Source organism: Anser cygnoides, chromosome 2 (assembly GCF_040182565.1).
Source record: "Anser cygnoides isolate HZ-2024a breed goose chromosome 2, Taihu_goose_T2T_genome, whole genome shotgun sequence".
In the NCBI taxonomy this organism is placed as follows: Eukaryota; Metazoa; Chordata; class Aves; order Anseriformes; family Anatidae; genus Anser; species Anser cygnoides.
Window position 1 is genome coordinate 110,104,380 of NC_089874.1, and position 23,397 is coordinate 110,127,776.

General features: G+C 38.2%; 1 protein-coding gene across 12 annotated transcripts in view; it reads right to left on the reverse strand.

The window, feature by feature from the left end:
- The window catches only part of PTPRM (protein tyrosine phosphatase receptor type M), a 490,453-nt gene that overhangs the window by 357,605 nt on the left and 109,451 nt on the right, over positions 1-23,397 (reverse strand). For all 12 annotated transcript variants that reach the window (XM_066992787.1, XM_066992783.1, XM_066992789.1 and 9 more), the window contains exon 2: positions 20,080-20,202. In XM_066992787.1, the coding sequence (XP_066848888.1) occupies positions 20,080-20,202 (123 nt within the window). The remainder of the gene's footprint in view (positions 1-20,079; positions 20,203-23,397) is intronic.

Below are 23,397 nucleotides of genomic sequence, written 5' to 3' on the forward strand. Positions count from 1 at the left end.
CCGTAAATTATGCAGGATATCACAGTCTCATGGTAGTTATGAGGCGCTGTTCAGTTCTGTAAGAACATTTGACATTCTTGGATAAATATGAGTGTAAATCTTATTACTATCAGCTAACAAGAGCTTAGTTTATAAGAGGGCAATCTACATGCTATGTGCCATTTGTGGTTATTTTGCATGACAAATGATTCTCCCAAATAGTCCTCAGTGGTGAAAGTTGCTTTTCACAATCCTTGTGATGTTTATCATATTTACAAGCTTTTAGTAGTTCTCCAAAGAGGCATGAAACAAGGACAGTAATTGTCAATTCACACAGAAGAACTGAAACAAAAACATGGCATCTACAAAAATGAGATACAATGCACATCCTGTTCTGGAAAGCTAAAAAAAAAAAAAAGAAGTAACATTTAAAAGTAACATTTTATACATTATCACTGTTCTCAATTATATTTTTTTTCCTGAAAAGGAGAACCATACTCCCTGAGTCCAAAAACTACGAAAAAAAGAAAGAAAGGAAGAAAGGAAGGAAGGAAGGAAGGAAGGAAGGAAGGAAGATCTTTAAAATCATCTAAAATAGGAAACAGACTATACCTACTGTTCCAGTTAGACATAGCTCAACATAAGCTAGAATAATGTGTAAACAACTTTCAAGGGTTATTTTCTTACATTCCCTTCTTTATATAATTTTTTAAGAGGAAGCACTACACTATAAACTATTACGTCAATTACATAGATGGATCTAGATCATAATACATGCTCCTTATGTTTAAGTCTTGCAATGCAACACTATCAGTACTAAAATATTTAAAAGATTAAAGCTTACACAAGTATTTATCAAAGGAACATGACTTTGGATGACTGCTCAAAACATGTATATTAAACAGAGTGGGAGAAGAAAATATATGCTGATCAACAGAAGGGAACAAATGAAGGTAATGTTTTAAAGTTTTAGAATTTGTTGGCATTAATAACCCACTGGGTTCAGTGGTACTTCTCACACTTGTTGGGTAACAAACGTGTTCACAGGATCATTATACTTACTTGCTGTGCTTCTATTGAATATGCATAGCTCTAGCAAAAATAAATATACACAAGGGCTTGTATTTCATTAGTAACCTACTTGTGAATCTTCTAGTAAAGCTGAAGCTTTAATCACGACACATCAAGATGACTATGTACCCTTATAATTTTGATGATGATAACAACTAACATTTCTCCTCCTGAGTGTCCAATTTTAGCTGGGGGGGGGCGGGGAGGGGTGGTAAGGAGGGTCGGGGGGGAATGCAGTCTGCTTCAGCGCATTGTCAAAACTGCTTCGGGGCATCAAATATTTTCCTGAAAGGAATATGGATATTATTCAATGCATCGACTCGCAGGTGCTCATGACTTTTATTAGAATAAGACTGTTGTTAAATTAAATTCAAATGTATTAATATAAAAGTTCTCCATGGCAAATATTAAGTACAAATGATGAACCCTGAGCCATTTGGGAATAGCTTCTATACTAGAGGTCAAGATTAGTCTACTCCAGTTATCCTGACTATTTACATGTTCAGAACCCAGAGATTAAAGAAAATTCGTATTTTTTAGTCAGTTTTTCTTTGTAACATAAAAATCCACAGAAACTCATGTCCCACACAAGCTTTTGTGTTTCTTCCACAGTGCACAGAAGTTGGACGAGGTGGCATGGCGAAGACAAGTGTGATCAGTCCACAAGAGCTCTGTGGAGGATTGGCACAGCAGCAGTTAGCATTGCTGAATCAATGACTGGAGTTAAAAGACGCTGCTTGGGTGGCAGATGTCACTGTTTGGAGCCACTGTCTTGACCTTCTTGAAGGAAATCAAAACGCTGCAGATAGCATCTAACAGTGAAGCTCAATTTGCTTTTGTATGTTGGGTCAGATGACCTCCTGAAGTCCCTGTTGCCATAAATCATTTAACGAGTATTGGGTGATGGACAGCTATTAATCATAATTTCCAATGTTATCTTGAAAAAATACGTATCAAGCAGGACCAACACTCATCCTTACAAGACAGGGATGTAACTTCAGTTTCATGAAGGACACAGAAGAGCTGCAACTAGTTTCACTTGTCAACTTTTCTCTCTTAACTTTGTTTCAACAACACTGGTTGGAATTCTGTGGATCTGAAATCATCAAATATGTTTAAATATTGCTGAAAATATTAAGAAATAATCTAGCTATACAATTAACATTTTCCAAAATATAATCTCCAAAGCGAAGAGTAATTCAGCCATTTGGAGGTAAATCTCCTACACTCTCCCATCTACCACTTACTGCTCACTACAGAAAACATGCCATGCTTTCCACCTTCATGACTCAAAATGCCACTTTCCTAACGCACCTTCTTGGCTCAGCTCTCCCTTCCTCACCCAGAACACAAAGGGTATCTATCTCCCTAATGTTTCTTCCTGAGGGATTTGTAATACTGTTTTGCATGTTGGAAAGAAAAACTTTGAAGATGATGATGGGAATAACAGAAGTAGTAGCTAGAACATCTCTAGAAAAGACATCTGTGTAATTGACCCTGAGATAGGTGTCACTACGAAATGAGAGCTGAGTTAAAATATAAATTAATTAGAAATCTTGGAGAGACACCAAAAACTTCTACGCCACTTTAGCCAGTTTATGTAGGAGAGGCCTCTTCATCTTACAGTTTACAGCATGCCTTCATTTATTTGGCAGGTATGTTAAAAACAAGCTCGGTGAAGCTGTTCATATGCTACACTGGACAAATTATTGTTATTACCTGAAGCCAGAAATGGAAAGACTGTTTACTACACATGTAAAAGCAACATCTAGCATTAGCGGGCATAAGAGATATCAAGGTAACCAACTTGTGCTGAAGGAATGCACTTCTATTTGTTGACTCATAGAATACAACTTATTAGTAACATTTTTTTTCCGGGCTTTTCATTTTTCTCCTTATTTGAATAAAATAGGAATAAAACTAGTGTTTATGTTTATTTTCCAGGTTTTAATTTTCCAGTATTTTTTAACACACAAAAGAGATCATGCTGACAGAAGGACCAAAAGGTCTTTTCTCAGGAAACGCGTTCTTTAATGTATAACCTTTAATAACCTTTAGTTTCTATTGGTACGCAATGAAGTTTTGTTACAAATGTTATTGTTTTTTGAAACAGATAATGAAGTTTTTCAACTATTACTGATAAACAATCTGTTAGGCAACCTACGAGGTAGATATGCAGACGCTAGGCTTGGAAGCATTTCAATTAATTATTTTGTAGGTTTCCTCATTAGAACCATGAATTTGCCTTGATTCAAATGAGCATACTGATGAAGAATCAGGCAAATCAGGCCACAGTTTAAATTACTCTTTAAGCCACTGTAGACCAGTACTGCGACTGAAAATGGTACACACATTTCTCACTGCTCCCTAATGGGGTAGGAAAGGTGTTGGTCAAATTCATACAAGCATGTGTGAAACTACTGCCCAAAAAGCAGACATCATCTCAGCTCGTCCACAGGAAATAATAATGTATGTTCTTCCTCTCTGGTTGTACAAGTCTCAGTAAGAAATGAAATCCTGAGCAACACTGACGTTTAAAATTTCACATTTGTTATGAGAGATAGCACCTAGTGAAACAAAGAGCTAGTGTTTCAGATCTTCTGCAAAAGCATTTATAGCAAAATCAAATACTTGCATCACATTTTGAATGTTCCCATTGAAACAGAGCCGCTTCTTCATGAATTTAAGCTCAGAGAGCTGATACAAGATGTCTATCCCTGCCTCAATAACTGCTGATCCTTTATCTATTGTAAGCAAAACCTTTATGGCCCTCCTAGATCTCATGCTACCAATAGATCAAGAAAACTGATTGTGATCATCTGATACGGTCTACCTCCAAAACAGAAAAGAATAGCTGTGTGGCCCATTACATTTCTTACAAAGGATGATGTGACAGTACAGGAAAATAGTAGCTGAAAACATAACCTGATCTTGAAAGGCTTCTAAAAGCAGGAGCTATTTCACTTCGTTTCAAAAGGCAAAAGAAACGTGTTTCAGGATTAGCAAGGTGGATTCATTTGACAGAACCCAGGAAGGCCTCATTGCAACTTTAAATTGCTTTAGTAAAAAATGACACTACTGGAAAATACCAGAAAGAACTGCTTTGGGAATCTTAATATGCATTGGACTTGAATGAATGTTAGCATAGTCTCCCAACATTTTAGTAGATATTTTGATTATTTCTGAAATGTCTCTTGCCCTACAAATTTTCTTCCAACAGCTATCAATTCTACTGACCACAAAGCATGATTTACTGACTTGCCCCCCTCAGACCAACCTACGATCCTCATCTGCTTATCTAGCACAGATTCTTCTGGCTCCTATCACAAGATAAAAAGGGACAACATTTATTAACCGGAAGGTATCTTGAACTAGACTTCAAGGCAGGTTGTAGATGTGTCCCATGAAAAAGCCTGACACCAACAAAACCAATCTGGTACATACCATGAGACCATAAGATGAGCTTGTATTTTTTCTATATACTGGGAAAGTGCCATTGTCTGAGTGCATGGAATATTAAAGCATAGTGTGTTCCATGTAAAGAAACAGACACGCACACACAAAAATCCTTCTCTTCTCCCCCCAAAAATTTAATAAAATTAAGAACTACATTCCTGCTCAAGTCTAAAAGCAGAAACATTTCAGGGATCTCTATAAACCCTTTGCAACTGCAAAATAAAGCTACACTTAGATTTCCTCAGTGTAAGACAGAGGTATAAATGCAATCCCTCAAACTAACGTAAAATAACTGCAACAGAATAGTCTACTCTTTCTTTGTTATTAAAGAGAAAAAAAAAAGATGTAAACCATTCAATGAGTAAATGATGTAAATCATTTGATTTACAGAGGGGGGAGTAGTAAAGCCGAAGAGGAAAGAATGATACAGAAAATTCATTTTACCCTGACTCCTTCCTAAAAGCTTAGCATTTCTCTGAATTACAAGCAATGCATACACAATACAGTCCTTCACAACTTCAGTTGTGAGAATTTGCGTGGATCTAGCCTAGCATAAGAAAATGAGGTGAAGATGAAGTTAATGGCAGTGATGGACAGGCCAAGTGTAATTTAACTTCAGCCCCTCGTCGGATACAATGCATTACTATAATCAACACATGTCACTGAACTCCTAAGTATGCTGTCCTAATAGCTTCCATCAGGAAGTTTTGTTTTATTTCAATACAGCATTTCTCTTCCAAAAGACACTTTATAATTTCCTTAGAAACATCATTTCTAACAATGGGATTTGGCTCTGTTAAAAGACCATGAGAATATTTGAGGCACAATGCTTTTTGATACCATAACAAAGAATGTACTGAATAAAGAAAAACAGTAATTATACTTTTAATTATTGTGCTATAATTAACACATCCTGTATAACAAACTTCAGAATTGTAGACAAAGAATACCGGATGAGGGCAAAACTTAGTGTCATCTGCTGCTATTTGCACTTAATTAGCAACAAAAAATTGCAGAAAGATTCCATCAGTTTCTAAAAACATGCTTTTTCACAATTTAACCTTGACATGGGAAGAAGTATGTGTTATGAAGCTTTCTATCAAGTATTGAAGAACGCCTTAAAAAAAAGCAGACTAACATCATTTATCCTGAATGTAAGTAATGCATCTGTGTGTTTGGAAGCCAAGTGAAACGGAATCTCTTCATGTGTTCATTTCAAAGCAGAGGCAACTACCTTGCTCAGAATATCCTGTGGCTCAGCAGATGTATTGAAAATAATCAATGTGGTTATATCCAATTGTTAGTCAGGCCTTCTGGAGCTGGAATACATGCAGCCATAAATATTAATGTGTGTGCTTTTTTAGACCTATCTTCAAATGTTCCATCAAATTTTCTGTAAATGAGGAAAAACATAAAGGAACACATTTTAATAGGCAAAGCAAAGCTCAGGCAACTATTAAGTAAAAAAGGATATCCCAGAATTCTTTAGGGAATTTGACAGTCTGTGCTTCCCTAGACTCTATATCATTGATATGCTAAAATGCAGCACACCAACAAAGCCCTCGTTAGGAAATAAATCTGTGAATAGTAATAATGCTCAGAAAAAGCATCTAGAGTTGGAGGTAGCAAAGAGAAATCTGGCATACAGTAACAAACATGACAGCTGAGGCAAAGACTAGTTCATGGCTAGTGTATTCAGCAGAATTTACAGAATCACTGTGAAGACTTCCTGACTGCAGAAATCTCATGCACATACTGAGCTTAAAGCGGAAGGAAAAGAGAATGACAGTCTTGCAAATAAATATATTCTCCCAAGAAGCATGATGGCACATGAATTGTACAGAATAGGAATGAGAACAGACTGTTGAAGTAAAAAAACCCCAGAATCTCAAAGTAACAAAAATGACCAAGTCTTTTGGCAATTAACTTGCTTTCCTTACAAATATCTTTTATTTAACATTTGTAATACAAAAAAATGGGACGTATGTTGGGCTTTACACTTGCAATAGTACGGAAAGACTGTCAAACTGCCAAAAAAAGGAAATGTACACCTTCATGATAAAAGAGGTCATCTGAAGTCTATCCATTAGCATGCAAAACAGTGACCTAAAATTACATAAGTTCAAACACTTTTCTTCTCAATGTGAACAAAACTCACCAGTGAAATAAACCAGATAACCTGAGATTATACAGGAGGATTTTCTATATTCCCTTACACAGGAGGGGCTCCATTTGCCAAACACAAAAGATAAATAGCATCGCTCTAGTGGCTGAAGCATCATTGAGGTATCAATTTTTATTTCCATATTGCTGGTGGAGAACTAGCTTTTCCAAAAGAGTACTTTCACTTGAATGACAATGGTATGAGTAAATAGGGATCTCAGGGGAGCTCCTTCCCAGAACTTTAACGGCAAATTCATTAATGGGAAAGAAAAACACAAAACTTTTTATTTATGTCTGGGTAATTCCACACATGCATTGCTGGATACCTTTCAGGAGACTATAATAATGATAGATTTCAGATTTCAAAAGTAATTCACTCAGAGAAGATTTTCTTTTACGACCATTTGCTGCTGAGTCAGAACATCACTTCTGTTTAGTAAAAATTATATCTACCAGTTGTCAGGGTGAATAACTTGATAGAAAAAGATGCATCTAATCTGAATATTAAGGCTACGCAGAAAGTTGAGTAAATCCTGCTGTACAAGGTTACTGGACATGGATGTATACCACAACAGAAATACTGTCATCCTGCCGGTGCTGTGCACCTATGAAGACTACACCTCATATAAATCCAACTTATTGATTGACTGCACTGATGAATAAATACCGTACCCAATTCCACTGGCTTTTTTTTTTCTTCTTCTGTAAAGATTTTCACAGAAGGTAAAAATGGTCTCTAATTATTTCATGTTAAGGTAAAAGTACAGCTAGATATAGACAAACTAAAACAATTAGCATAGGTAATTTAAATTCAATAGGCCCTATAATATGCTCTTGCAAAATACAGTTTATCCTTGCTGTAACTAAAATAATAATAAACTTCTTACTAATTATATAATTGTTGTTACTGCTACACTAAAACACAGGGGAAAAAAAATGCCCCGCATGCAGTAAAGCTGCTTATATCTTGTAAGCCATGTGAGTAAAATGCCTGAATTGATATTTTTCCACAAAAAGTAATTTCTGCAAACAATTTCCTGCTTCCACAAACATGCTTCATGCTAAAATTAAACATGGCAAGCAAAACACCACAGCATACGTAAGACGTAAATTGCATTGCTGAAAGATAACTCATCTCTTTATACACGCAACAACAATTTATTCCACTGCAAAAATTTAGGCTCACAGGCTGCCTTAATTTTAACATAGCATCGTAAACACTTGTGAAGAAAAATTGTTGCTGCTGCTGACCAAGTCCACTCTAGAACGTGATAATTTACAGTTTCAGGCATGCAATCATTGCTGGTGCTGCTAATTAGCGAGCTTCCAGAACTCAAATATCATCTTCATGTTGACCTGCACGATACTTACTGGATGCATCAGTTCCATAGGTGCTAGCTCAAAAGTGTGTACATGACATCCCTCAGGAGAGACCTCCTCAGAACATGACCTCCATCAGCCCAAGCCAGAGCTGTCAAAGGCTACTGCATTTCATGTGACGTGTGGCAGCCTAATAAGGAATCCTCGTCAGGAAAAGCCAAGGAACTACCTCTTTTCAGCGGTGCTCTGATCACAAAGGTCACAAAAGAGCCTCTTTCTCAAATTCCTGTTTCTTCTTTCTTTCTTTTGTATCCCTCAACAGGACAAGCAAGAGAATACATTAAGGATCATCCCATTATCACCATGTGTTTGGTGCATTCCTTGTGCAACTGCATGAGACGCACATTCTGGGAAAGAACATCCAATTCCTGAGCTCAGGCTGGAGTGATACCGCTCAGCTGCATATGTACTAGGCACTTGGAGAAATCCCCTTCTTTACCAAGCCACTTACATGATGTTTAGGTGCTTCCAGGGATGGGTGATGATGCTCAAAGTGCGTAATTCTGTCAAGGATTTTCCACAATCATTGTTTTGAACCTGTGCACCTTAACTTCACTCTTACACCACTGTGGGTTTCTTAGCACTAGGTCTTCCTCTCATCCTTTGCTGATCTCAAAGGAGTTTGTGATGCTGGGAGGAGCTGAACGCTAATGAACTGTGAAGGACAGCCTACTGAGCCACACTACAGCAGAACCAGGACCAGACCCGGGAGTTTACTGGGACGTTGAGGAGAGGTCAAGAATGCACAAATATGGGGGAAATCAGGAACTCGAAACTGGCAGAAGGATGTTCCTCCTCACTGAGGTAAAACACTGTTGCTTAAAATTCCACTATGTCATATGGGGGGATATGACATAGTGGAATTTTAAGCAACAGTGTAATCATATTTGAACTTAACGCAAAATCCCAATATATGTGGTTACTGCTAAGAAAAGTGCATCTGTAGCATCCATGATCCAATATGAATATGTATGTATTGAAGAGTGCTTTTAAATATGTATCATGTGAGAAGCAAAGAAGTGTGATCAATCGGTGCTTGCAATTATCACAAATATTTGATGTTATTAGCCGCTGAAACATTATGACTTGGATAATTACCTGCACCTGTTTTCTCGTAATTAAATGGTTGTGTACATCATTAAATTTTCAATGAGGTCCAGACAGTATTTTTTTTTCCTTTGTGCTACTGAAATGCAGTTGATTAGAAATGTTGTGACTTCTAGATGAAGAATGCATTTCAGCTGGTGAGGGAAATAACTATATCGCTTTAACACTGAGAACAAAAGTACCGAGCTCTTTAATTCAGATCATGGAATTCATGAAAGCCTTTTAATTGCTTCTTCTGTGACTCCAAATTCTGCAAACATATACAAGGGAATTAAGACTACGTCTGGTATTTTGGAAAATCTGATTGCATCTAATACAAGAGGACTTAAATTCAACACACAGAAAAAGAATCCATCTATTTTGCCTGTGTATTAACCTAGCTCCACTGGCGCATTTGCCACTGGATGTACTGCCACATGACTGTCCTCAGCAGGGAAGCAAAAGTCCAACAGGTCCAGATGTCCAGCAACACCTGAAGACACACTGCAGGCAGAAATTCTAGGTGGCAATATGCAATCCCCCTAAATGTTTTGGCTGTACCTATTACTTCCATTGAAAAATAATGTTTATGCCTATGCACTAAGTGAAGAAACTTCACTCTGTGCCATTTCTTGACATTTTTCAGTGCACTTCTTCTGTATTTCAGATTTTTTAAAATTACATAGAGTATTTCCTATGAGGTTTGATGAAGGTTAATGAAGCAATTTAAACCACACAATGGAGAAGCACAATGGCAGATGCTAAAAACAAACTGTTCTTAAACTGTAACTTTTTTTTTTTCTGGTTGGAATAAAGGCCTGGTTTTGACAGCGATGAGGAAGGAGCTTTCTTTATCGCTGTCTCGTACTTCACAGTCATTTCAAATTCAACCCAAAGAACAAGTACTCCATGAATGACAAGTTTGCCAAATAGCTTTCCGATGCAGCATTTAATGACCTCTGCCTCAAATCACTCAAATCAATGACTTTTTGGCCACTTGTACTACAGTCACTGCTCAAGCTGCTAACAAAATGCTATCAGTCATCAATGCCTGCCAACAAATTAAGTGCTGTAATAGGGGATGAAAAACATCTCCCATAAATATAATTGAAACAACAATTCCCTCTTTAATTTCAGCAAAAAGCCTTAAAATAATGTGCCAAGAAAATAATTCCCTGAAGAATCACGTTTGCACTCCTGAAGAAGAGTGATGGGGTCCATTTCCAGCTCACTGGCGTTTTAACTGTGGCTATGACTATGTTCTCGTCATACAGAAGAACTGTCTTAGAAAATAAACTACCAACTCAAGAAGTAACTGGCTTAGGCCTTCAAATGGAGGCAGTCACGTTACACACTTTAAAGCCTGTAGATGCAAGGAAAAGGTTTTGATCCACTCTTTATTAGTTTCTAAAGGGCAGGATGGATGAAAAGAAATCTAATGGGATAAGCATGAGACTGAAAGAAAAGCCCTGAAGACTGCAAGAAATTAAGAGGCTTTTTTTTTCCAGTAGATTAATTACTAAACAAGAAAAAGCTTACTTAGGGATACTCTGATTATTCCCCTTCCTCCTGTTCTTGCAATGCAGTGAGTGCAGCTCCTAGAGGAGCATTTTCTGACTCACTGTTTATCCACAGTCCTCATAGGCTTTTTATTGGTCACAGCTTTTCTCAAACTGGCTAAGTATTTTCACTCTCTAATAGGGGAAAACAGCCAGGGAAACAAGCACAAAAAATGTATTGCTCCTTAATGCAGCTCTGCTGAAAGTGGAGCACAAACTGCAGTAGTTTGAGCAAGGTACCCCTGGCACTGAAGGTACGGTAACAGCCTTCAGCACTGAGTGAGTACCTAGGGACCCCTATACTAAAGCCTGTGCTACTTCATTTCTATTGCTATGAGGTCCCAAACTACCTAGACTAAAGCTATCTGAGGTACATTTGCATGTCTCAGGCATAGCCCCAGGAAAGAAGATTTACATTCTGCATGGTCTCTGAACCAAGAGCCCCTGCCAGAACTAACTGAATTTTTCTTTTCCAGACAATTCAAGTTGGAAAATGTCAGTTTACCAGAAGGTAACACGAAGGCAACTGTCCTGAGCCCCAGATAAAATATCTCCATCATTATTCCTGGTTATTTTGACAAGAAGCGCTTTCCCTCTCTCCCATCACAATTCTCTTACCTCATCTGAAGGAACACCTCATAAACACTCCGCAGAGGGGAAACAATCACACACACAAAAAAAAAGCGTGGTTAGCCAGGGTACTTCTAATTTAGCAGGGGATTCAGAAACAAGACTCTGACGCACTTAACCAGCGGGATAGCGGCTGGCACTATGGGTGGAAGACAGGAGAGAGACTAATCTGGGTGTCCAATACACAACATTAAAACTCTGCAATCCTAAACATTTTCATTGTCAGGAAATCCATTTCAAACGCAGCTCTGGTGTCTGGCTTATTATGTTAGCTGCTGCTCAGCATATATTATTGCAGGTGTTATATATAACCCCAGCAGGAAAACTGTAATCACAGCAAGGTAAATGAGTTAGGCTGGAGGGCTTGCTTAGCAGTGTGTGGCACTGTGCGGTCTTACACAGAAATTCCCTCAGCAGTCAGCTTCATCTTCCAGGTTGCTTTGAGAATACTCTGGCTTAATGAGAAGTGAATTCCACAGACCTCTCATACAAACTGTCTGACTTCTGTGGAAGAGGAGAGTTTCTCAAAGATTAACAAAAATAAATCATAATTTACCGTATCGTCTTTTACCAAACATCTTCAAAAAATCTTAAACAACTACTGGTGGACCCTACCACAGTATCTCCCACTCACTTCCAACAGTTGCAGCATGTTCTCTGATTCTCTACACAAGTATCAGACAGCTGCTGTGAAGCATAAGAAAACAGGGCAACTGTTATATTCCTCCTGGTATAGTATGGTTACCAAAATACTACAGCAGACTCATTGCTTGAAATGAAAACCAGAAAGTCTTCTGCCTTAGGCATTACCTCAGGAATCACGCTGCTTATACTCAAAATACTTAATTCCGCAAAGGAATAAAAAAGTGTAAAATGAAAGTCATATGTAGAGAATATTTACTACAAAAGATTAAATAAATCTTTAGCGTATTAACTCCAGCAGTTTACCAAAAAATCTACCAGGCATGTAGGCAAAATACATTCAAGGAACTTGTCTAGTTGCCTATTAAGTAAGATAGGAACATTCTCCTCAGTGATTCAGAACCAGCAATTCTGATGCTTACTCATCTCTTATTTCCCTTTGCAAGAAAAGGGAACTTCTCCCGAGAAAGAGTATTTTCCCTCACTGTATGCACAGTATTTGTAGGAACTCCAGGCTTTGGGTCAGGTGCTGAAATCTGTAAGTCAGCTCAGAGGTTAAAAATGACCGTGAGGTTCCTGTAAAACATCACAACAAACAATACCTTCACCACAGCTGGTGGCATTGCCTTGGTTGTTGAACAAACCTATTAAGTGCACTACTAAGTTTTTACGTATGTTTTTAAAGTAGCTGACTCATTTGGTGCTCGCACTGTAGCCATGGCAGCACAGAGCTAGCTGGGTCTGTACTCGTGTGGTTTGCTTGGGCTGACCTCCATGTTGCTCCACATTAGCAGCAACTGATATTAGCTTACACAGTTAATTGGAAACTGGCTTGGATGCATCAACACGAGCTGGAGCTGCTTACGGAAGAGGCGTGCACATTCTCAATGCCTGTAACTACTACCTGAGCATGCAATAAATTGCTAAACATGCTAGTGCTTCAGGCCTAGAAAATTCTGTAAAAAAATCTAACTTGAACACAGTGAACAAGGTGCAACTCCCACGACTTGATAGTAATTTATAGCTGGATAGCGTTCAAATGAATTTAAGAAAAAGCAGCTATATAAAGTAATCTGGGAGAAAAAGCATTCAATAAGAAACATATTGAATTCTCTACTATACAAAAGCAAACAGAACAAAAGCATCCCTGTTAAGAGAAGAACATGATACAGTACTAAAATATATAAAATACACGTCACGCTGGAAAGTCAAAGCACAAAAACTTTACATGGTAAGACAATGCAGTTGGGTTTAATATAGACTACCCAACTGATTGCTTTAAGATTTATCTTATTGTAAGGAATCTCAGCCTTTCCACACACAATTAAACAATAACGTACATTTTTCATCAACTAAACCACATTCTGTAATAGCAAACACCACTAGCTATGCGTATCTGCTAACTATGCATCAAAAGGCTATTTTAAACAATCATTTATATAAACATTATTATGCATCTTCTACAGACACTACACAGACTGCTAAACATTTAGCAACATTAGATATTCAGGATGCAAATAACCATACTAGGCCATTCGATATGTACATACAGTCATTACAATTATATATTACCACCTCATAAAGCACGAACAGAATCCTCATCCTGGCTTTGACCAACACTGGATCAAACATAAAAGTCTTCATTGCTCAAAGCATCCTTTCAATCCAGTGAATGCTGGCAGTCTGTAAAGATTTGATTTATAACTGATTTTGAACAATTCTAAACTGAATGAAAGGCTGATGCCAGTGACTCACTGTAAATGCAGTGACATCCCTTCAGTGGTATCAAACCAACTGCTGACAGAAGAAAAATGATGCTACTGTTCCTTGGAAATTAACTGGAACTGTGAGACACTGCAGAAGGATTTTACAAAACTGAGCACAGTGCTTTGTAACAAAATACGTGGACAACAGAAATTATAACCAGTACATGATGAACAGAGCAGACTCTTGACAATATTTGCATTTCTTACAGTAATCTGCAAAATTCTAATTGCATCACTGTCAGTGACAAGACATGCTGTAGCAGTATATAAGCAAACAACACATTCACCTCAAAAAATACATTTTGATTTAAAGTTTGCCTTCTTCTCTGTGTATTTTTCTTTTTTTTTTTTTTCTTGTTGTTGTGTTTTGGTTTGGGTAGGGGAAGGTATTTGGTTGGTTGGGTTTTGTTTGTTTGTCTGATTTTTAACTCATTTGACCTTTCTCAGCTCTTACCATAATAATTCCTCAGAAGACTCCAGATCCTACCTAATTCACTCTCAAGAACCTGTTTCACAGCTCTGATCCCGTATTCTCATTCTCTCCTCTTCAGTGAGAGCAACTGCCACACAGAGTGCAATCAGCAATCTGGCATACGTACATATGCGTGTATGTGTACATATATATGTACATCCATATTCATTCCAAAGCTTACATCCTTTTTTTTTCCCCCCTCTGTTCTTTATCCAACCAACAACTCTGTTGCTCTTGATGCTTCTGTTCTTGCCTTCTAGGGCACAAATTACTTACCCATATTTTTCTGACTGACTGCCAGGTATCAGAGAAATGGCTTCACTACTACAGTCTCCCCTACTCAGCATGCATTCCTTACTAACAACAACTCAGGGTAAGCAGGAGTTTGTGTTATCAGGTAAAGCACCAGAGCACTCCATGGGAACACCACAACTCCAAAATGCTGATAGGCCATGATGAATTTGACCAGACTTGAGTATAAATGGGATTGCGGAGTAAGAGCAGAGCCAGCACACGTCAGAGAAATAAATTAAGATCTGGAGAATCAACCAAAAATCGTAATAGAAATATAGGAAGAAAAGCTCCAACAGACACTTTGTTTGCGTTATCATAGGCTCTCAGAGAACTAAACAAGAACTGCTCTACAAAAAGAAAATAAAAGATGGAGCAAAAGAATGAAATAATGCAACAGCACTGACTAGAACAATGGGAAGGGATTTAGGCACTTTTTTTTCTTAAATAGACACAGTGGCAAAATGAAGCATTAATAACAGTGGGACAGTCATGTCTGTTTAAGAGGGAGCATCTTCCCAACAGTGAGGCAACATGAAGGAAAGTGCAAAGATCTCTCCCTAAAAACTTTGCAAACTTAGCAAGATGATGAAGACTGACAACATGGTGTAGCAGAAAGTAGAACTGGTGTATCGATAATTACATCAACATGAGGTAAGTAAGGAGGCAGCAGAAAGAACTGAGGTAAGCAGCTCGTATTTGATGCAATGCAGAAAGAGAAACCCAAGTAGAAATCAAAAAAGTCAAAGCAGCTGGTTTGGAAAAAGAATCTTCACAACTACATCCCAAATGCAAATATGTGGTTTGTAGGTATCTCTGGGCATGAATCTGCGAGAACCTGGCACAGATCATTATGTTCTAGATTTATCACATTCTAAAAGCCAAGTCTGAAGATGCCACTGCTGTGATGTAAGCACATCCACAGTGATCAAGAATATCATGGAGGAAAATCTCATCCAAGTGATAAACTGGATAGGGAGTATCTTTAGTAAGAAGTCAGACACACTTAACAGTTCCTAAGTAACAGTGGTGGGTTGACCTTGGCTGGCTGATAGACACCCTCGCAGCCGCTATCCCACTCCCACTCCTCAACAGGACGGGGGGAGAAAACGAGATGACAAAGCCCATGACATGAGCTCAAAGCTCATGACATGAGCTCAAGGCCATGACAGGGAGATTGCTTACCCATTACCATCACAGGCAAAGCAAACTCAACCTGGGGAAAATTAAAATGATTTATTGCCAATTAGAGTAAGATAGCAAGAAACAAAGAAAAAACTAAAAGCACCTTCTCCCAACCCCCACTTCTTCCAAGGCATAACTTCACTCCTTCATTCCCCACTCTTCTACCTCCCTCCTTACCCGGCACCAAGAGATGCAGGGATGATGGGGAGTGGGTATTGAGGTCAGTCCATCACAGCTCCTCTCTGTTGCTCCTTCCTTACCACGCATTTCCCCTACAGAGCATGGGTCCCTCCCACAGGATATACTCCTTTGTGAACTGATCCAACAAGGGTATTTCCCACAGGCTGCAGTTCTTCAATAACTGCTCAAGCATGGGTCATCTCCATGGGGTACAGTCCTTCAGGAACAGACTGAACCAGCATGGGTCCCCCATAGGCCAGAGTTCTTGCCAGACAACCTGCTCCAGCATGGGCTCCTCTCCATGGGCCGCAGCCTCCTCCAGGCCACATCCACCTGCTCCACTGGGGGCTCCTCCACGGGCTGCAGCGTGGAGATCTGCTCCGTGTGGGACCCATGGGCTACAGGGGGACAGCCTGCTCCACCAGGGGCCTCTCCACAGGCCGCAGGGGAACTGCTGCTGCATGCCTGGAGCATCTCACACCCCCTCCCTTCCTCTCCTCTGACTTTGGTATCTGCCGAGTTGCTTCTCTCACAGCTGCTGTGCAGTATTTTTTACACTTTCTTTGATATATTTTCCTATAGGCTCCCCACTTGTGGCTGATGATCTCAGCTGTGCCTTGCCTGCACTGGGTCCCTTTTGGAGCTGCCTGTGTTCAACACAGGGCTGCCCCTGGTTTCTTCTCACAGAGGCTATCCCTGAAGACATCCCCTGCTACCAAAACCTCACCATGTAGACACAGTGATCTACTGGTTTGGTTTGGCTTTTTTTTTTTCTGAAGGTACCTTTAGTGTAGTACAGCCAGAGGGTCTACAGTTCTGTATTATTGTAAATGTGTGTTATATACATGCATTAACATCAAAGTACCTGCTTTAACTGCTCAACAGGACAAGGTGAGATGGCATTAATAGTAAGTGTTTTTGTATTGTATTTTTGAACAATATTATAAACACATATTCTTTGAACAGACAGAAAAGGAGAAAGAGGTGGAGAAAAGTCAACAGCCACACTTGCTACAGTAGTTACTCCAGCTGACTCACGAGACCCTTTAAACTGAATAACAGTGGATTAACCAGTCTCATTCAATCCATACAAATATATATATATGTCATTCCTTTTTTGGCTCTGTTTAATGTATTTTCAGATTAGTACCGCTCACTAAAGGTCACGCTTGTATTTATCAAGAAAATTAGAGTGCTAGTGCCCTACTTACTCTAGTAACAATAGCCTCATATTTTTCTACTATAGTAACAGTCTAGCAAGGATTAAAGCTCAATGTACTGAGTACTTTTTTATTTAACGATACATTATTTTTTATATAACTCAACAATTTTCACCTAAAACTATACCTCACAAATAACTATTAATATTCAATAAAATATAAATATACGTGTCCATTAATATGTGCACATAGGTGCACATATACTATATGACACTTTTGTCCCACTGAAATAACATATAAAGCCAAAATATTTACCCAACTGAACTACAGCTACTCTCTGAACAGTCTCATGTGGGTTAAAATAAATCAAATGTCATAACTAGCGTACTTCCCCCCTCACTGCCACCAAATTATACAAAATATTATATATTGATATCAACTCACTGATGCATATTCCCTGAAATTAGGGGATGTTATGTGCATTAATTTTTTCAACTGACAAGGGACTGCTGAACTGAGAGTACTTGTTTCAGTCTAGTATTACAACACTGTTGCATAAAGTATTTTCTTTTCAAGCCAAGAATTCTCCAGAAAACAGTAATCTAACATGTTCTATTCATTATTATCTGAAGTTATTTTTTCTAAAATATGTAGCTCAGAAAATGCTGACAAGCTACTTGAAATCATTTTTTAAGTGTATCACGTAACTCTCTGGCTAAGGTTAACTGAAAACTAATTAAAATCATTAAGACAATGATTTGAACAAGAACAGGAAAAAAATGCCTGAATGAAATGAAGAGAGAAATTAGATACCACTTGGCTGAATTGTGCTCTTAGACCCACTGCTTCTCATTTGCAAAAAAAAAAAAAAAAAAAAGAACATTTCTTTCCTTCTCAAAGACGTTTTTGACCTTTTAAGGCACCAATATCAACAACCCTCCTCAGACTAACGCGTTCATCTTCTGACCCAAGACCCCCAAAGCATATTTCAGTTCCTTTATGGGCAGAAATAAAACTCCCTAAACTCTAAATATAGTTTACTTCCAAATTTAATATCTTTCTACTTGATCACCAGAATGTTATTTTAGTTTTCTGATAAAAACGCAGGAAGACAAATACAAGCCATGTGACATCTGATAAATAAAATTACATAGATATCATTTTCCTTCCATAAAAATACCAGTCCCTACTTTGTCTGGACTCTTGCCCTGGAGGAAAAAAAAAAAAAAAAGAAAAAGAAAATCTTAAAGTCTTTGATCATCTCAGAAAAGCACATAGAGTTGAACCTCCTCCATCTGCCAAGAAGACTAAGCAACATATACTGACAACCTCTTCCGCAAAATCCAAGTGGGGAAAGTAACGAGTGAATGAAAATTGGAACAGAAAGAGAATTTCCAGTGGTGTGATTGAGAAAAAGAATGTATAGCTTGTACTGCAAGCCAAGATGACTGATAAGCCATGTGTATGAACTCCAGCTTGAGAGACAGTAATAAGCGCTGAAATAGTCCAGAAAAAATCTAGCAGTCTGCGCCAAGACCACTGGACAAGAGCCCACTTCAGAAGGAATCTGCAAAATCCTTCTTTATCTGTGATGATGAACTCAGTCTAGCATGATGACCAAGTGCAGGCAAACCGAACATTTCTCTTCAAGTGGAGTCTCACCTTTGCTTGAGGGAACTTGGACATGATGTTGTCCACAACACAGGGCAATGGTGAAAAATCTACAATGAAGACTGCTAAGAGGATTTTTAAAAGTGAATTCTATCTAAGGCTCATTAGTGCATATCATAGATTAGTGTATGTATTACTATACTAGGGATGAGTGCACGTGTGCAGGTTTTGTTTATACAGTCACTCCTAAAGTTTTACATTGTTTTTCTCCTAATTCTCCTAATTTCCTGTATTCCTGTAATTCTCCTAATTTCCTCCTATTTCTCAAAAATATGGGAGGAACATTTTCTTGGGAAATACGACTATTAAAGCGATTTTATGTAAACCCCAAACTACATTACAAGTGCTTTAAAGAACTAATTGAAACATACTAATGAAATACTAGCACATCCATCACATCCACCTGCAAGGTTTTTAAGCATTCTGGGTGTATTTATACAAAATTATAAGGCTAATGGAGAAGTCCCATGATGCTATGATCAGATTTTAGGAAGTGGTCTTTTTGTTTTGGCTATTTTTGGGTGACAATAGTCACAGGAGGCTCAGCCTTTAAAAGCAAAGGAAGATTCTGAGCTGGGCTAGATGCAATCAGCCCCCAGGAGATATCCTGGAGATCAGCCCCAGTACACGGGGGGAACTCTTAATGTATCCAGCTAAAATCTGGAAAAAAAAGAATAATTGATAAATTTTACACTGAGTATTTTTAAAACTGTGGTCAGATTTTTGTGTATTTATGTGATTGAAGTGATAAAGGAAAGTGTATTACCAGAATGCCAGAAAGAGTATTACCAGAAGTTTATAGTTCAGCGGAACGCAAGGGCTGTTGCTATGGAATTAGGTTTACCTATATGCAGTACAGAAAGTGCATCAAGTAATAGCATCACTACTATCTTTAAAACAGAACATGCACAATATTTCGAGACACTTTGTTCTGGGATATCTATCCTCTCTTTTTTCTCTCACTCCTTTTTCACTCTCCATTTCTTTTCAGAGCAGAGTTTGCTGAGTATCTCTTCCAATAAAAATGCCTTAAGTCATCTTTGTCTTCTCTCTCACTTCAGGTCTTCCTGTTATATAGTCCTGTCTGCCTGGTTGTAGTACTGCTACATCTTCATTTTCACAGCATCATTTTGTATTCTTTCTGCCTTCCCTGATGACGCCAGGTTTCTCTTTCTACTTTCTAACCTTTATGCTAGAAACCGTACAGCAAAAGAAAACCTTTGCATTGCAGAATATCCATCATAAAATTCACTCTGAAGACTTAGGTATTGCAATTAAACACATTTTGGCAAAGTAACATTCTAATAATAATACTATCAAGAAATGCTGAGCAAATGCATAAGCTAATATCAAAGAGAGAAAAAAAAAAAGTAAAATAAAAGACCAACCAGATGGCATCCATTGATCTGAGGAGGGCTTTATCAGCGTGTTCACCTGATCCCAGTTAAGATCATCATCATCCGACTGACTATAGCCACAGGAGCTAAACGGCTCATCAAAAGTACAGCATCCTGTGAAACAAACACATAGATAAAAATTTAACAAGGCATGCAGATAACAGATTATGAATCTCATCCTAACAAATTCAACAGAATTCAATACAGGTTGTGCAATTTTTTTAATATCCTGTAATAAAAACAGTCATATATTTATTAACCATCACTTTCTGAGAGGGTATAAAACCTTTTGCCATGAAAAAAAAAAAATCTCAAGGGTGAAAGACTAAACTTAGAACTGCAAAGAAATTCTCTCCCAAGATACAAACATCAGGTATCAAAACCAAACCAGCAAAATAAAAAGCAATCAAACTCAGAACATTAGAAGACGGAATGATTAGCATTCTTCAGGAAAAACAAACTATTGCATGTCTGAGAATCTACATTTTAGAAGAAAAACCTAAGTAGAGAGACATCAGCTCCCATTCCTTTATGTTGGTTTTCAAGGAAGGGAAGGCTCCCAGGTGTATCGCGTTGTGCTGCAAACAGGAGCCACTCCGGGCTCTTGTGGGATTAGCAGCACCTTGGGGACAATGCAGCACATCCATCTTAAAACACCGATCTATGCACAGACTCAAACTCTGAAAGAAAACAGCATTATTTCCTCTCACTTCCCCATTCTCTTCTAAGTAATTTAGAAAAGAATAACACATTATAAGAGCTCACAGTATCCCAGACTAGGGCAAGGATGAATCTAATCTCAAGAATTTAGAGCACTGGAATCTAACATTACCCACAAGAACACAGAGAAACTTTGCTTTTTTCCTTTGGTACACATGGAAACTTGCCCAGCTTTCCCAAATTTTTCTCCCCTAGCTGCAGACTAACACAGGGTTGCAATACCCTGTTTTCTGTGTATTCTTTGATGTTTCACTCCAGTGAAGAATGACATCTTTCCTATCCAGAAAAACAAATATAACCCTAGTCATGGATCTTTCAGCCCATATTAAAGTAAATACTGCAGCTGTTCAAACAAAACTAAGCTTCAGGGTTATTCATCATCTTGCTATCTGTCCATACAAACAGCAGGCTTAGTCTTGCCAAGTCTTATTAAAATAGGAAACAGACAAAATCTAGCTTTAAAAAAGACTTTGCAAACCAAAAGTTTCCTAGAGCATGAACGGCATTGGAGGATACCTTATCAGGAAAGCTCAATAATGCAAACCAAAATATCGTTTTACCTGACAACCTTCACCTAACTGACGCCCAGCCTTCCTAACAGACACTCCTCGACTACATTTGACATTTATGACAAGCACTCAGCACGCATATAATCTTTAATGGGAATTAATTTTATGAACATATCCCATTTGCCCTGTCAGCCTGGATACAGGTCATCCTATACCGTGCTCTGTTCTAAAACGTCTTTCTATAGCAAGTCTTCATTAGCTCAAGGTATGTCAGGGAAATTAGCACCTCTGGCTACTGCCTTTCCGTACTCGTGCAGGTGCACGGGTTTCAATCAGTGAGCCCACTGGGAATGGAAAACCCAGGAAGGAACTTGCAGCTCCACACTCTGACACCTCACCTCAATGGTAAGAACAGACAGAAATTGTCTCTCTCCTGATATGAAACCAATTCAGAAATAAAATAGGTATGTTTATAGTACATTGAGTGACACCTGGAACATTTCCAGGGGGAAGGGTTAGACTTTTGGGCAGCCATTCGCACAGTTGTTCTCATGCCTGCATAAATTGTACTTGATACAGTTAAAATGTGCCACAGGGTAAGCTTCAGACATAAAGGCAAAATTTAAGTTTTCACAGACAGACTTGTGTTTTTTATAAAAGAAAAACAATCAAACCACAGGTGAAGAAAAAGGTAGTTTCCTTGCAAAGGTTTTGCAAATGATACTACGCCATAAATAAATACCAAGTTATACAGAGCACAACATAGTCAAGCTTTGCAAAAAAACATATACTTTAATTTAATCAAGCATAGATTTGGGTTCACAGTTCAAACACAGGGCTGGTGAATTTACATAAAAGCTCCCTTATTTCATTACATCACACTAAGAAGCCATAAAAAAGTGTAATGTATTTTCTTGGTCAAACCCAAAATCTGAGCCAAGTGCTGCAAAATGTGCAATAGTGGAGAAAAGGGAAGGGTTTGTGATCCCACATGGTTATTAAAGGCTTCTCCCCCCTCGCTAGTTACGCAGATGTCAAAACAACGGATAAATAGAACTATGGATGATGGGAAAGTGCTACTTGTCTGGATATTTGTCTATCAACACAAAGTGTTTCTCATCACTTGTTTTTCTTCCCTTCTCCTGTGAGTTTATAGCTCAATCACTGTCAGGATTTCTTTTTTTTTTTTTTCGTCTTTGCCATTTACATCCTTCGAACATTTGTGAATTTACTACCTTAGAGCTCCCTCAAAACAGGTATCTAATCTTCACATCTGCTCCAAGAATAGTTTTGGAGGAACTTTTGAACTCCTCCTTCTGTTCCTAGGCCACTTGCACCCACGACTACCAACCGAACTGTAACAACAAGAATTACCACCGGTAATCAAAATGGATCGATCAACGTACATACAATCTGGAATGTCACAGGTGCCAAGCCAAGGAGAAGATGAATACTAATGAAGGCTTTGCACAGTCATGACTTTTTGGAAAGTGTTTTGTAGATTAAGTTAGTATACATGGTTAGGTATAGTGTTGGAAGTACCTATAGATAAGTTTATAGACTAAACTAAAAGCAACACAGAAAAATCTACCTGGAACAACAACAGCAAAGCTTAGCCAGTTTAGCCAGGTAACAACAGAGTAACCACCAAGTTCAAATAGCTGATGTCTCCTCCTGAAGGTGCTGACTCTCACTTTTACTCCCTTACAAATGAAACTAATTTGTTTCCAAACCAGACAAAGCATTTGCACACCCTGCATTTGCATCTACTTGTGCCCTCCTGCTTTCTTCTGTAGTGCTTTGCCTATTTGCTAGTCACCGTGCTCTTATTGCACAAGGCTTCAAATTCATAAAACATTAACCACATAGGGACAGTAAAATCTGAAAAATTATCAAAGGTTTTTAATGTCCCCCATGGTTTGCACCAAAAGAGGCGATTGTTGTTAATCAGTTAGAATACTTTGGAAAATCTCTTCTTTTTTTTTTTTTTTTTTTTTGCTAATCATTAGAATTTATTTTACCAATCAAAATACATATTGTCTGCTATACAGTTTAATCAAGCTAAGCAATTTCCCTGCAC